General features: G+C 42.5%; 1 protein-coding gene across 1 annotated transcript in view; it reads left to right on the top strand.

The window, feature by feature from the left end:
- Positions 1 to 355: 355 nt before the first annotated feature.
- LOC106613923 (spermatogenesis-associated protein 16) overlaps positions 356 to 16,824 on the top strand; it is a 70,631-nt gene continuing 54,162 nt past the window's right edge. The window contains exons 1-3 of the mRNA XM_014216724.2: positions 356 to 669; positions 1,226 to 1,787; positions 2,941 to 3,086. Coding sequence (XP_014072199.1) covers positions 1,233 to 1,787; positions 2,941 to 3,086 — 701 coding nt within the window. The 5' untranslated portion in view covers positions 356 to 669; positions 1,226 to 1,232. The remainder of the gene's footprint in view (positions 670 to 1,225; positions 1,788 to 2,940; positions 3,087 to 16,824) is intronic.

The following is a 16,824-nucleotide window of genomic DNA, read 5'->3' as shown; positions in this document are numbered from 1 at the left end:
AAACGTATAATTGGTGGAGCACTGTGGATACAAATATCCTTGTGAGCCTTGGCTCCAAGTCCCATGTTGCCCAGGATTAATAACATAAATTGTAGATTCATAATATTACATTTTATTGTATTACACACTCTAAACCTATTCCACGGATCCCTTGGCCAATTATTTTAACCTGTAGTTGTTAGTAATATTAATTACAAATGAATATTTTTGATCTGGCTGTGGATTGACCCATGCAGTACCTCCACAGACCCCACTTTGAGAAACTGATCTAATCATCAAGCCCTTGACACATCGAATCAGCTGTTTTTGTCCGGGGCTACAACAAACATGTGTAGACCTGCTGTTGGTTGTACTCGAGGACATGAGTTGGGGAAACTCTTGTCTAGATACCACTTTCGCCATTCCCAAAAACTGTAATCAGGTTGCAGCAGACAGTGTACAAGTACATTTCACTTAAGTCTATGGGTTCATGTTGAAATACTGGAATCAAATACGTGTTTTATGAACATGCGTGGGGTTTTTTTGCTGCGCAAATTTGCCGCGAATGATATAGCATGGAATCCAAATACCTGAAGAACGTTTTCAAATGGTCTAACAGAATGTTGTTTTACGAACCGAATGCAGATGATCGAATGCATACAACCCACATAACAAGCAAGCACAATATAGGTGAGTAACAAATCCCATCTACCCTACATACCAAAGAGCCATTAAATATATATGGTGTTGCCTGATATGTTTACAAAAACGCACCCATTAGCAGCGAATTGATGACGCCACTGAGCAAGAGCTGTGGATAGCGTCCGCATGACTTTCAGAATCTCTGACTTTGAAAGCTGTCTAGGTTACATATAACAATTTATTGCACAGTTGTAGGCCTATCTTACCCTGGTTAATGCACAATGAGATAGGGGGCAAGGCTAGGCCTACCATTATGTAATCTGTCTCTAGGCCAACCTCATGTTTGAGAAACTTCATATTTTCTACTTTGAAAAGTTCTGATGTAGACTAGGAATTTGGTTTATAACCTATAACGCATATTTTGCAGGAATTTGACATCTAAACCATATTTCTCTTTGAGATTTCTTCCCACACACAAACAGTCACAATGCTTAGGGCCAGGCTACACAGTAACACGTATATTCTTGCCTCAGAACTTTTCCAGCTGAGTCTTTGGCCTCATGAGTCTACATTATCTGTTCATATTGGTGATCATCTCCTGCAGGCACATCATGGTTCAATCTGCAGGAGTTCCACAGCTTTCAGATAATCAGGCTCCGCCAGGGAGACCCAGCTCGGCTACAGAGACAGAAGGGGATCTGATTCACAATACCCAGGCACCACCTCCACCCAAGGAAAGTGGCCCAAATAAGAGGAGGAAGGCGAGTGTGAGGGGAAACAGCACCAAGCCCAAGAAGAGAATGACGGACAGCAGGGGTGTTAGCGATAGACCACTAGTGGAGAAGCAAGGGGTGTGTGATGAGGGAAGCCCCTTACCTCCACCCCTCCGTATCTCTTTAAAAAGCCTGTTGGCGGCTGAGATGAAGCTAGTGTATGGTGACGAGCAGCACAACATTACCCAGCAGCCCTCCAAGTCCCCAGTCACCTCCTCGGCTTCACAATTTATGTGTCAAGCCTCTGAAATAGTAGGCCCTCCAAGTGGACCTAATCTCGGCTTTCTGCCTCAAATTGACAAATGGCTGGATGTAGCCTTACGGGATGCCGACTCATACTACCAACAGAAGAAATATGGGATCGCAGCCAGTCGTTTTACCACAGCTCTGGAGGTACTTGATATTTAAATTAAATCTGTCCATAGTCCTTCCTCATTTATTTATTTATTTGTTCACTTTCTAAACAAATAGATTACATCATTATTTATTGTCTCCATCCCTCCCCGGTCTAGTAAAATGATTGTCAAACCTTTTTAAATCAAAGTGTTGAAAACTTGAAATGAAAACTGCCAGAACTTATGGCAGCAGCCAGCTTTCCCCCAGGGTATATGACCTCTATTTTCACATATATCATGTGTTACAAATGTCATGGCATTTAATGCAGTACATCTTTTAGATACAGTTGTGTACATCTGTTTGTCTTGTATGGCACAATGTTGTATGCTTAAAACAAAGCAGCTTATTACAAAGCGTATGTACTTTGAAAATCCCACAAAGCGGCAAACTTAGAGCAGTATACTACAGAGCAGGATACATTAGTTAACCAGCTAACCCACTGGGCAAAAACTGGTTGAATCAACATTGTTTCCACGTTATTTCAACCCAAAAAATCAATGTGATGACGTTGAATCAATGTGGGAAACTGATTGGATTTGCAAGAAGTCATCAATGAAAGGGCATTTTGTCTTTTTTTCACCCAACTTTTAATGACATGGTGACCTTTTTTGTTGATTTGACGTTGAATTCACATAAGTTGAAAACTTAAATAAGTTGTAAATCAGAACTAGACATTCATGCCCAGAGAAACTTTGATGATCAAGCACAAATAACTATTCATTTTCTGGTTAATTAAAAAATATAAACTTATATATACTGAATTTATTACACCATGCCTATCTGTTTAAAAGTAAAATGTTATACTATATCAGAATATTTAGGCAAGTTATCTGGATAACTCCTTGAACCTGCTTTGTAGTATACCCCTCTGGTCTAGTGTTCAATGTAAAAAATCTCTGTTTATTGTCTGCTGTAGTGAAAGTCTCTCTCTCTCTCTCTCTCTCTCTCTCTCTCTCTCTCTCTCTCTCTCTCTCTCTCTCTCTCTCTCTCTCTCTCTCTCTCTCTCTCTCTCTCTCTCTCTCTCTCTCTCTCTCTCTCTCTCTCTCTCTCTCTCTCTCTCTCTCTCTCTCTCTCTCTCTCTCTCTCTCTCTCTCTCTCTCTCTCTCTCTCTCTCTCTCTCTCTCTCTCTCTCTCTCTCTCTCTCTCTCAGCTGTGTTCAAAAGGTGCTGCAGTTGAACAATCTTTGCATGCGGTGTATGAAGACATTTCTAAGGTTGCCAGTTTGATTGAGTCCAGACTTGTTGCCTGTTACCTGAGACTGAAGAGACCGGAGATAGCCCTCAACCACTCCCACAGGTAAGGATGAGGATGCTTGTCAGATTTTATATTCACAAAAACACCCAGCAAAGGACTCAGCAGTGAGAGTACGTCAGAATTACCCACAACAAGCCTGAATACAACTCCCATAGACATCCATTTTGTGCAGAAGGATAACATAACCATTACCCCCATCTTGTGTAGCCAAAAGCAGTCTGAAACATATTTCTCTGTATACTGTTGATTCCATGCGTATAAAAGGGAGGATGTGTTAATGGAGCAGAGATAAAGCTAGTTATTTCTGAGCAGTTTACATGCTGCCCACCCGCCTGACCTCCACTTGCCTCTGTCCCTCCGACCTGCCTGTTAGTCAGACCATTACACCTGTCCACCGCCCCCTCCATTAGGACCCAGACCTGGACCCCCATAACTCACCCTGTCTTGGCCCCACTGTCTTCTTACCCTTGGAAGCACACAGTGCCTGGGAACTATATGTGAAACTTTTCCCCTGTCTGGGCCTGTTATGTATGGAGCTACAGTGTCTTCAGAAAGTATTCAACACCTTTGTTATGGCATGCCTAAATAAGTTAGGAGTAGAAATGTGCTTTAAGAGTCAGATAATAAGTTGCATGAACTCCCTCTGTGTGCAGTAATATTGTTTAACATGATTTTTGAATGACTACCTCATCTCTGTACCCCACACATACAATTATCTGTAAGGTCCCTCAGTCAAGCAGGGAATTTCAAACACTGATTCAACCATAAAGAACAGCAAGGTTTTCCAATGCCTCGCAAAGAAGGACACCCACAGTGAGGGAAAAAAGTATTTGATCCCCTGCTGATTTTGTACGTTTGCCCACTGACAAAGAAATGACCAGTCTATAATTTTAATGGTAGGTTTATTTGAACAGTGAGAGACAGAATAACAAAAAAAAATCCAGAAAAACGCATGTCAAAAATGTTATAAATTGATTTGCATTTTAATGAGGGAAATAAGTATTTGACCCCCTCTCAATCAGAAAGATTTCTGGCTCCCAGGTGTCTTTTATACAGGTAGCGAGCAGAGATTAGGAGCACACTCTTAAAGGGAGTGCTCCTAATCTCTATTTGTTACCTGTATAAAAGACACCTGTCCACAGAAGCAATCAATCAGATTCCAAACTCTCCACCATGGCCAAGACCAAAGAGCTCTCCAAGGATGTCAGGGACAAGATTGTAGACCTACACAAGGCTGGAATGGGCTACAAGACCATCGCCAAGCAGCTTGGTGAGAAGGTGACAACAGTTGGTGCGATTATTCGCAAATGGAAGAAACACAAAAGAACTGTCAATCTCCCTCGGCCTGGGGCTCCATGCAAGATATCACCTTGTGGAGTTGCAATGATCATGAGAACGGTGAGGAATCAGCCCAGAACTACACGGGTGGATCTTGTCAATGTTCTCAAGGCAGCTGGGACCATAGTCACCAAGAAAACAATTGGTAACACACTACGCCGTGAAGGACTGAAATCCTGCAGCGCCCGCAAGGTCCCCCTGCTCAAGAAAGCACAAAAACATGCTCCTCTGAAGTTTGCCAATGACCATCTGAATGATTCAGAGGACAACTGGGTGAAAGTGTTGTGGTCAGATGAGACCAAAATGGAGCTCTTTGGCATCAACTCAACTTGCCGTGTTTGGAGGAGGAGGAATGCTGCCTATGACCCCAAGAACACCATCCCCACCATCAAACATGGAGGTGGTAACATTATGCTTTAGGGATGTTTTTCTGCTAAGGGGACAGGACAACTTCACCGCATCAAAGGGACAATGGACGGGGCCATGTACTGTCAAATCTTGGGTGAGAACCTCCTTCCCTCAGCCAGGGCATTGAAAATGGGTCGTGGATGGGTATTCCAGCATGACAATGACCCAAAACACACGGCCAAGGCAACAAAGGAGTGGCTCAAGAAGAAGCACATTAAGGTCCTGGAGTGGCCTAGCCAGTCTCCAGTAGAGGTCGACCGATTATGGTTTTTCAACGCCGATGCCGATTATTGGAGGACCAAAAAAAAAAAACGATACAGATTAATCGGTCGATTTAAAAAAATGATATATATATATATGTATATATATATATTTGTAATAATGACAATTACAACAATACTGAATGAACACTTATTTTAACTTAATATAATACATCAATAAAATCAATTTAGCCTCAAATAAATAATGAAACATGTTCAATTTGGTTTAAATAATGCAAAAACAAAGTGTTGGAGAAGAAAGTAAAAGTGCAATATGTGCCATGTAAGAAAGCTACCGTTTAAGTTCCTTGCTCAGAACATGAGAACATATGAAAGCTGGTGGTTCCTTTTAACATGAGTCTTCAATATTCCCAGGTAACACGTTTTTGGTTGTAGTTATTATAGGAATTATAGGACTATTTCTCTCTATACGATTTGTATTTCATATACCTTTGACTATTGGATGTTCTTATAAGCACTTTAGTATTGCCAGTGTAACAGTATAGCTTCCGTCCCTCTCCTCGCTCCTACCTGGGCTCGAACCAGGAACACATCGACAACAGCCACCCTCGAAGCAGCGTTACCCATGCAGAGCAAGGGGAACAACTACTCCAAGTCTCAGTGCGAGTGACGTTTGAAACGCTATTAGCGCGCACCCGCTAACTAGCTAGCCATTTCACATCGGTTACACCAGCCTAATCTTGGGAGTTGATAGGGTTGAAGTCATAAACAGCGCAATGCTTGAAGCATTGCGAAGAGCTGCTAGCAAAACGCACGAAAGTGCTGTTTGAATGAATGCTTACGAGCCTGTTGCTGCCTACCACAGCTCAGTCAGACTGCTCTATCAAATCATAGACTTAATTATAACATAACACACAGAAATGCGAGCCTTTGGTCATTAATATGGTAGAATCCAGAAACTATCATCTCGAAAACAAAACGTTTTTCCTTTCAGTGAAATACGGAACCGTTCTGTATTTTATCTAACGGGTGGCATCCCAAAGTCTAAATATTCCTGTTACATTGCACAACCTTCAATGTTATGTCATAATTACGTAAAATTCAGGCAAATTAGTTCGTAACGAGCCAGGTGGCCCAAACTGTTGCATATACCCTGACTCTGCGTGCAATGAACGCAAGAGAAATGACACAATTTCACCTGGTTAGTATTGCCTGATAACCTGGATTTCTTTTAGCTAAATATGCAGGTTTAAAAATATATACTTGTGTATTGATTTTAAGAAAGGCATTGATGTTTATGGTTAGGTACAGTCGTGCAACGATTGTGCTTTTATCGCAAATGCGCTTTTGTTAAATCCTCCCCCGTTTGGCGAAGTCGGCTGTCTTTGTTAGGAAGAAATAGTCTTCACAGTTCGCAACGAGCCAGGCGTCCCAAACTGCTGCATATACCCCGACTCAGTTGCAAGAGAAGTGACACATTTTCCCTAGTTAAAATAAATTCATGTTAGCAGGCAATATTAACTAAATATGCAGGTTTAAAAATATATACTTGTGTATTGATTTTAAGAAAGGTATTGATGTTTATGGTTGGAGCAATGTGTACCTAAGCGATTATAAGCAACGCAGGACAGGCAAGATAAACTAGTAATATCATCAACCATGTGTAAACTAGTGATTGTGATTGATTGTTTTTTATAAGATAAGTTTAATGCTAGCTAGCAACTTACCTTGGCTTCTTACTGCATTCGCGTAACAGGCAGGCTCCTCGTGAAGTGCAATGTAAAGCAGGTGGTTAGAGCGTTGACTAGTGTTGGTTGCAAGATTGAATCCCCGAGCTGACCAAGTAAAAATCTGTCGTTCTGCCCCTGAATAAGGCAGTTAACCCACCATTCCTAGGCCGTCATTGAAAATAAGAATGTGTTCTTAACTGACTTGCCTAGTTAAATAAAGGAGTAAAAAAAAAATTAATAATAATAATAATAATAATAATATCGGCCAAATCGGCATGCCAAATCGGCATCCAAAAACGTGAAATCGGCCCTAATTAATCGGCCATTCCGATTAATCAGTCGACCTCTAGTCTCCAGACCTTAATCCCATAGAATATCTGTGGAGGGAGCTGAAGGTTCGAGTTGCCAAACGTCAGCCTCGAAACCTTAATGACTTGGAGAAGATCTGCAAAGAGGAGTGGGACACAATCCCTCCTGAGATGTGTGCAAACCTGGTGGCCAACTACAAGAAACGTCTGACCTCTGTGATTGCCAACAAGGGTTTTGCCACCAAGTACTAAGTCATGTTTTGCAGAGGGGTCAAATACTTATTTCCCTCATTAAAATGAAAATCATTTTATAACATTTTTGACATGCGTTTTTCTGGATATTTCTGTTGTTATTCTGTCTCTCACTGTTCAAATAAACCTACCATTAAAATTATAGACTGATCATTTCTTTGTAAGTGGGCAAACGTACAAAATCAGCAGGGGATCAAATACTTTTTTCCCTCACTGTATTGAGCATGGTGAAGTTATTAATTACAATTTTGCTGGTGTATCAATACACCCGCTCACTACAAAGAGACTGGCGTCCTTCCTAACTCAGTTGCCAGAGAGGGAGGAAACCGCTCAGGGATTTCATCATGAGGCCAATGGTGACTTTAAAACAGTTACAGAGTTTATTGGCTGTGATAGCAGCCAGGATGGATCAACAACATTGTAGTTACTATACTAACTTAAATGACAACGTGAAAAGAAGGAAGCCTGTACAGCATAAAAATATTCAAAAACATGCATCCTGTTGGCAACAAGGCACTAAAGTAATTCTGCAAAAAATGTGGCAAAGCATTTTTGTCCTGAATACAAAGTGTTATGTTTGGGGCAAATTCAATACAACACATTACTGAGTACCACTCCATATTTTCAAGCATAGTGGTGGCTGCATAATGTTATGGGCATGCTTGTAATCATTAAGGACTGGGGAGTTTTTCAGGATAAAAAGGAAACAGCATGGAGCTAAGCACAGGCAAAACCATAGAGGAAAACCTGGTTCAGTCTGCTTTCCACCAGACACTGGGAAATTAATTCACCTTTCAGCAGGACAATAATCTAAAACATAAGGCCAAATCTACACTTGAGTTGCTTACCAAGAAGACAGTGAATGTTCCTGAGTGGCTGAGTTAGTTTTGACTAAATCTGCTTGTAATTCTATGGCAAGACATGAAAATGGTTGTCGAGCAATGATCAACAACCCATTTGACAGAGCTTGAAGCATTTTCAAAAGAATAATGTGCAAATGTTGTACAATCCAGGTGTACAAAACTCTTAGACTTACCCAGAAAGACTCACAGCTGTAATCGATGTCAAAGGGGATTCTAACATAGGGTATTCACTGTCGTTATGGGGTATTGTGTGTAGAAAATATATATTTAATCCAAAGATGTTGATGTGCAGTATAAAATCAGAAAACATGAACTAGTGACAAAGGATCTCAAGGCTTGTTTACTGACAGACAAGTCAACAGTGTTTATTCGTTTTTGGGCTCTGTCTACTGTTGGTGATTTCAGCTCTGGCATGTGGTCATTTTGGATCAGGGCGACAGGTAGTTTAGAGCAGCGGTTTTGAACTGAAAATATGTTATTGGAGTATGTAAAACCAGTCAAACATTAGAAAAGGATATTTGTCCAGAAAAGTTTGAAAGGAGCAGTATGTCATATATATAAAGGTAGTATGCCCTACCTTCGAACAAGTGAATATTATTATTCAACTAATGGCAGCTGCCTACATTTCTTTCTCAGCCGTGCTGTGTTGGTTGCACAAAAAAAATTCTGAATGCAAGTTTGCTTTATGGAGTTTAGAAAATCAATGGGTTCAAAGCAAGCGCACATGTTCACAGCTCCTGAAACCACAAATGGATTACCGATCATCTTTTCCCTTTTGTATTTTTGTTGTTGTTGCATTTACCGGCTGTAAATGTGGTGCATTCTATATTTTCTGTTGCTTCATAGGAGCTGGCTTTGAGCAGGATGAGGGGAAAGGCGGGATTCGATCAAAGACAGCCATGACGATTCCCCCATAAATGGATTTTGTATGTATTAGTTTAGGAGGCTGGAACCCGACAAAACAATACAGATAAAAATACCATGGTGCAGTCTTTGAACCCGCTGTGATGACAGTGTTTATGGATTACTTTCTGTTCCAGGGCTGCGTCTGTCTCGTCTTCAGGTTGTAGATGCCATCTCTCTTCCAATGCTGTTCTGTTCTCACATTGTCAAATCGCACATCTACAAACTGTTTGTCATCTACAAACAGTTATTTTGAGATCCCAACATCTTCCTCAGACTGAAAAAGAAAAATCAACTGAGAGAATTTGAGTGTCCCTTATGTAAATGAGATTTACTTTCCTCATTTCTTCTCAGTAGATGAATTGATGTACGTACAGATCTGAAGTATGATTGAGTCATTATGTTTTACCAGTTAGTGCATTTTCATTATTATAGTTCCCGATGTAGTGCTACACCGTAGTGGTGTGTGTTCTCAAGCTATATATGTGACTGAGGAAGTTTCCCTTTTCTTCCCTAAAAGCAATGAACCTCACCTTCATTGAACAATGGCCATTTACATGGCATTTCTGTCTGTAAAGTTTAAAATAGAACACTTACGTACAAGAAACTATAGCTAAAAAGCTGTGCGTTCATCTAAATGCCAGCCATTTAGTTAAGGCAGCAGATTAATGGCTGTAATTATCTGGGAGGCTTTAAAGAGCCAAGCCCTACTCAGGTAATCGTTTCCATGTAGATGAAATAGGATGGACATAAGCAGTTTTAGGGAAGGATACTGAGCATTTGTGGGTTGTTTCTGTGGAAGGAGTTAACAAAACTTTCACAAAGTGATCAGTGGCACTGACATTCGTATTGCATTCTCACTGTCTAGCAGATTTTTCTCCTTAGCAGCAGGTACGTGTTTACAATACATTGAGAGTGGTGCTGAGATGTCAATTAGCCAGCCAGACAATGTCAGACCAGATTCAGACAAACAGGTCCCCAGACATCAAAGGAGAATAGTGTTCTACTTTTAAGGAGAGAACAGAACTAAGTTGTCATGATTTCCTGATTAGGGAGATGGTGATATGCTCTGGCCCTGTCAGAATAACCAAACGATATGGCTTCATAAAAGGCTGTGAATGTTCTCTGCTGTTTCTCAACACGGGGGGGGGTGGTATGTGCTTAGTCCCCTCCTGTTCGCCCACGAATGTGTGGCCACGCACAACTCCAACACCACCATTAAGTTTGCCAACGACACAACGGTGGTAGGCCTGATCACCGACAATGATAAGACAGCCTATAGGGAGGTGGCAGTGTGGTGCCAGGACAACAACCTCTCCCTCAATGTGAGCAAGACAAATAAGCTGAACGTGGACTACAGGAAAAGGAGGGCTGGTCATGCCCCCATTTACATCAACGGGGCTATAGTGGAGCAGGTCGAGAGCTTCAAGTTCCTTTGTGTCCACATCACTAAGGACCTGTCAATGAGAAAGATGGTGCCAATAGACATGGCAGCTCTGCTTCTAGCACCTAAGCAATTTCGCAGTGTTTTTTATTATTTTGTTATTTCTTACATTATTAGCCTAGAATGTTTTTTGTGTTAGTACATACAACCAGAAATAACTTTTGGATATTAGAGCGGCTGTAACTCACCAGCATTCTGACCAGAAATACAACTTTCCCAAATTAGAACCTTTGTTGCCCCCAAGGCAATTGAACTTATCCCAGATGCTGCTCCAAGATGCCACAGGTGGAGAAGAGGTATTCGGAGTGGACTTTTAGTCCAACTCAGGAGCTGTGCACACCATCCACCGCTTCCGAGTATATTACTCGCTAATGTTCAGTTCCTGGACAATAAAGTAGACAAGCACAGGGTGAGGATCTCCTTACAGAGAGACATCATGGACTGTAACATACTCTGTTTCACGAAATCATGGCTCTCTCCAGATATATTGTCCCCGTCCAGACAGCTGGGTTCTCAGTACATTGCGCAGACAGGAATAAAGAACTTGCCAGGAAGAAGAAAGGCGGAGGTGTATGTCTCATGATTAACTACTCATGGTGTGATTGTGATAATGTACAGGAACTCAAGTCCTTTTGTTCACCCGACCTAGAATACCTCGCAATCAAATGCTGACCGTATTACCTCCAAAGAGAATTCTCTTTGGTTTAGGGTTTATCTCAATTAGTCGATTGTTTGGTCAATAGTGTCACGCCCTGACCTTAGAGAGACGTTTTATTTCTCTATTTGGTTAGGTCAGGGTGTGATGTGGGGTGGGCATTCTATGTTGTCTATTTCTTTGTTTTTGTCCGAGTATGGTTCCTAATCAGAGGCAGCTGTCTATCGTTGTCTCTGATTGGGAATCATACTTAGGCAGCCCTTTTCCCACCTGTGATTGTGGGATCTTGTTTTTGTGTAGCTGCCTGTGAGCAGCCCAGAACGTCACGTTTCGTTTTTCTCCTGTTTTGTTGTTTTGTGAGTTTCATCTTCATTAAAAGATGTGGAATTCCATGCACGCTGCACCTTGGTTTATTTATGATCGGGAGTTTGAAGATAGTGAACGTGACAAATAGGCTGTCGGTCGACCGAGATTTTCTTTAGTCAAGCAGTAGCAAATATATATACTGAAGTATTTGGACACCCCTTCAAATTAGTGGATTAATCTATTTCAGCCACACCTGTTGCTGACAGGTGTATAAAATCAAGCACACAGCCATGCAATCTCCATAGACAAACACTGACAGTAGATTGGCCCGTATTGAAGAGCTCAGTGACTTTCAATGTGGCAATGTCATAGGACGCCACCTTTCCAACAAGTCAGTTTGTAAAATGTATGCCCCGCTATAGCTGCCCTGATCAACTGTAAGTGCTGTTATTGTAGAGTGGAACAGCTCAGCAACAACAGCTCAGCCGCGAAGTGGTAGGCCACACAAGCTCACTGAATGGGACCACCGAGTGCTGTAGCGCGTAAAACTCATCTGTCCTAGGTTGCAACTCTCACAACTGAGTTCCAAACTTCCTCTGGAAGCAACGTCAGCACAATAACTGTTCGTTGGGAGCTTCATGAAATGGGTTCCAACGGCCGAGCAGCCACACACAAGCCTAAGATCATTCTTTTACTTTTAGATTTGTGTGTGTTGTTGTGAATTGTTAGATATTACTGCACTGTTGGAGCTAGGAACACAAGCATTTTGCTACACCCCCAATAACATCTGCTAAATAGGTGTATGCGACCAATAAAATGTGACTTAATTTCATTGTCCAAACACACCAAGACAGTCATGAAGAGGGCACGACAACGTCTATTCCCCCTAAAATCAAATTCAAATCAAATGTATTTATATAGCCCTTCTTACATCAGCTGATATCTCAAAGTGCTGTACAGAAACCCAGCCTAAAACCCCAAACAGCAAGCAATGCAGGTGTAGAAGCACGGTGGCTAGGAAAAACTCCCTAGAAAGGCTAAAACCTAGGAAGAAACCTAGAGAGGAACCAGGCTATGAGGGGTGGCCAGTCCTCTTCTGGCTGTGCCGGGTGGAGATTATAACAGCACATGGCCTAGATGTTCAAATGTTCATAAATGACCAGCATTGTCTAATAATAATCATAGTAGTTGTCGAGGGTGCAACAAGTCAGTAACACAAGAGTAAGTGTCAGTTGGCTTTTTCATAGCCGAACTTTGAGAGTATCTGTACCGCTCCTGCTGTCTCTAGAGAGTTGAAAACAGCAGGTCTGGGACAGGTAGCACGTCCGGTGAATAGGTCAGGGTTCCAGCAGGTCTGGGACAACAGGTCTGGGACAGGTAGCACGTCCGGTGAACAGGTCAGGGTTCCATAGCTGCAGGCAGAACAGTTGGAACTGGAGCAGCAGCACGGCCAGGTGAACTGGGGACAGCAAGGAGTCATCAAGCCAGGTAGTCCTGAGGCATGGTCCTAGGGCTCAGGTCCTCCGAGAGAGAGAAAGAAAGAAAGAGAAAGAGAGAATTAGAGAGAGCATATTTAAATTCACACAGGACACTGGAAAAGACAAGAGAAATACTCCAGATGTGACAGACTGACCCTAGCCCCCCGACACATAAACTACTGCAGCATAAATACTGGAGGCTGAGACAGGAGGGATCAGGAGACACTGTGGCCCCATCCGATGAAACCCAGGGCCAAACAGGTAGGATATAACCCCACCTACTTTGCCAAAGCACAGCCTCCACACCACTGGAGGGATATCTCCAACCACCAACATACCATCCCGGGACAAGGCCGAGTATAGCCCACAAGATCTCCGCCACGGCACAGCCCAAGGGGGGGCACCAACCCAGACAGGAAAACCACGTCAGTGACTCAACCCACTCAAGTGACGCACCCCTCCCAGGGACGGCATGGAAGAACACCAGTAAGCCAGTGACTCAGCCCCCGTAATAGGGGTAGAGGCAGAGAATCCCAGTGGAAAGACGGGAAACCGGCCATAAAAATGGAGCTCTATAGGAGAAAGCCCTGCCTCCAGCTGTTTGCTTAGAAATTCTAGGAACAATTAGGAGGCCCGCGTCTTGTGACCGTAGCGTACATGTAGGTATGTACGGCAGGACCAAATCGGAAAGATAGGTAGGAGCAAGCCCATGTAATGCTTTGTAGGTTAGCAGTAAAACCTTGAAATCAGCCCTTGCCTTAACAGGAAGCCAGTGTAGGGAGGCTAGCACTGGAGTAATATGATCAAATTTTTTGGTTCTAGTCAGGATTCTAGCAGCCGTATTTAGCACTAACTGAAGTTTATTTAGTGCTTTATCCGGGTGGCCGGAAAGTAGAGCATTGCAGTAGTCCAACCTAGAAGTAACAAAGGCATGGATTAATTTTTCTGTGTCATTTTTGGACAGAAAGTTTCTGATTTTTGCAATGTTACGTAGATGGAAAAAAGCTGTCCTTGAAACAGTCTTGATATGTTCTTCAAAAGAGAGATCAGGGTCCAGAGTAACGCTGAGGTCCTTCACAGTTTTATTTGAGACGACTGACTGTACAACCATCCAGATTAATTGTCAGATTCAACAGAAGATCTCTTTGTTTCTTGGGACCTAGAACAAGCATCTCTGTTTTGTCCGAGTTTAAGAGTAGAAAGTTTGCAGCCATCCACTTCCTTATGTCTGAGACACAGGCTTCTAGCGAGGGCAATTTTGGGGCTTCACCATGTTTCATTGAAATGTACAGCTGTGTGTCATCCGCATAGCAGTGAAATTTAACATTATGTTTTCGAATGACATCCCCAAGAGGTAAAATATATAGTGAAAACAATAGTGGTCCTAAAACGGAACCTTGAGGAACACCGAAATGTACAGTTGATTTGTCAGAGGACAAACCATTCACAGAGACAAACTGATATCTTTCCCACAGATAAGACCTAAACCAGGCCAGAACTTGTCCATGTAGACCGATTTGGGTTTCCAATCTCTCCAAAAGAATGTGGTGATCAATGGTATCAAAAGCAGCACTAAGATCTAGGAGCACGAGGACAGACGCAGAACCTCGGTCTGACGTCATTAAAAGGTAATTTACCACCTTCACAAGTGCAGTCTCAGTGCTATGATGGGGTCTAAAACCAGACTGAAGCGTTTCGTGTACATTGTTTGTCTTCAGGAAGGCAGTGAGTTGCTGCGCAACAGATTTTTCTAAAATTTTTGAGAGGAATGGAAGATTCGATATAGGCCGATTTTAGTTTTTTTTATAATTTCTGGGTCAAGATTTGGCTTTTTCAAGAGAGGCTTTATTACTGCCACTTTTAGTGAGTTTGGTACACATCCGGTGGATAGAGAGCCGTTTATTATGTTCAACATAGGAGGGCCAAGCTCAGAAAGCAGCTCTTTCAGTAGTTTAGTTGGAATAGGGTCCAGTATGCAGCTTGAAGGTTTAGAGGCCATGATTATGTTCATCATTGTGTCAAGAGATATAGTACTAAAGCACTTTAGTGTCTCCCTTGATCCTAGGTCCTGGCAGGGTTGTGCAGACTCAGGACAACGGAGCTTTGGAGGAATACGCAGATTTAAAGAGGAGTCCGTAATTTGCTTTCTAATGATCATGATCTTTTCCTCAAAGAAGTTCATGAATTCATCACTGCTGAAGTGAGAGCCATCCTCTCTTGGGGAATGCTGCTTTTTAGTTAACTTTGCGACAGTATCAAAAATAAATGTCGGATTGTTCTTATTTTCCTCAATTAAGTTGGAAAAATAGGATGATCGAGCAGCAGTGAGGGCTCTTCGATACTGCACGGTACTGTCTTTCCAAGCTAGTCGGAAGACTTCCAGTTTGGTGTGGCGCCATTTCCGTTCCAATTTTCTGGAAGCTTTCTTCAGAGCTCGTGTATTTTCTGTATACCAGGAAGCTAGTTTCTTATGACAAATGTTTTTAGTTTTTTAGGGGTGCAACTGCATCTAGGGTATTGCGCAAGGTTAATTTGAGTTCCTCGGTTACGTGGTTAACTGATTTTTGTCCTCTGACGTCCTTGGGTAGGCAGAGGGAGTCTGGAAGGGCATCAAGGAATCTTTGGGTTGTCTGAGAATTTATAGCACGACTTTTAATGCTTCTTGGTTGGGGTCTGAGCAGATTATTTGTTGCGATTGGGAACGTAATAAAATGGTGGTACGATAGTCCAGGGTTATGAGGAAAAACATTAAGATCCACAACATTTATTCCATGGGACAAAACTAGGTCAGAGTATGACTGTGGCAGTGAGTAGGTCCAGAGACATGTTGGACAAAACCTACTGAGTCGATGATGGCTCCGAAAGCCTTTTGGAGTGGGTCTGTGGACTTTTCCATGTGAATATTAAAGTCACCAAAAATGTGAATATTATCTGCGATGACTACAAGGTCCGATAGGAATTCAGGGAACTCAGTGAGGAACGCTGCATATGGCCCAGGAGGCCTGTAAACAGTAGCTATAAAAAGTGATTGAGTAGGCTGCATAGATTTCATGACTAGAAGCTCAAAAGACAAAAACGTTGTTGTTGTTTTTTTGGGGGGTAAATTTAAATATGCTATCATAAATGTTAGCAACACCTCCGCCTTTGCGGGATGCGCGGGGGATATGGTCACTAGTGTAACCAGGGGGTGAGGCCTCATTTAACACAGTAAATTCATCAGGCTTAAGCCATGTTTCAGTCAGGCCAATCACATCAAGATTATGATCAGTGATTAGTTCATTGACTATAACTGCCTTTGAAGTGAGGGATCTAACATTAAGTAGCCCTATTTTGAGATGTGAGGTATCACAATCTCTTTCAATAATGGCATGGATGGAGGAGGTCTTTATACTAGTGAAATTGCTAAAGCGAACACCGCCATCTTTAATTTTGCCCAACCTAGATCGAGGCACAGACACGGTCTCAATGGGGATAGCTGTGCTGACTACACTGACTGTGCTAGTGGCAGACTCCACTAAGCTGGCAGGCTGGCTAACAGCCTGCTGCCTGGCCTGCACCCTATTTCATTGTGGAGCTAGGGGAGTTAGAGCCCTGTCTATGTTCGTAGATAAGATGAGAGCACCCCTCCAGCTAGGATGGAGTCTGTCACTCCTCAACAGGCCAGGCTTGGTCCTGTTTGTGGGTGAGTCCCAGAAAGAGGGCCAATTATCTACAAATTCTATCTTTTGGGAGGGGCAGAAAACAGTTTTCAACCAGCGATTGAGTTGTGAGACTCTGCTGTAGAGCTCATCACTCCCCCTAACTGGGAGGGGGCCAGAGACAATTAATCGATGCCGACACATCTTTCTAGCTGATTTACACGCTGAAGCTATGT

This window comes from Salmo salar, chromosome ssa10, assembly GCF_905237065.1.
Source record: "Salmo salar chromosome ssa10, Ssal_v3.1, whole genome shotgun sequence".
In the NCBI taxonomy this organism is placed as follows: Eukaryota; Metazoa; Chordata; class Actinopteri; order Salmoniformes; family Salmonidae; genus Salmo; species Salmo salar.
Note: the sequence above shows the minus strand (reverse complement) of the source record. Positions and strands in the feature narration are given on the sequence as shown.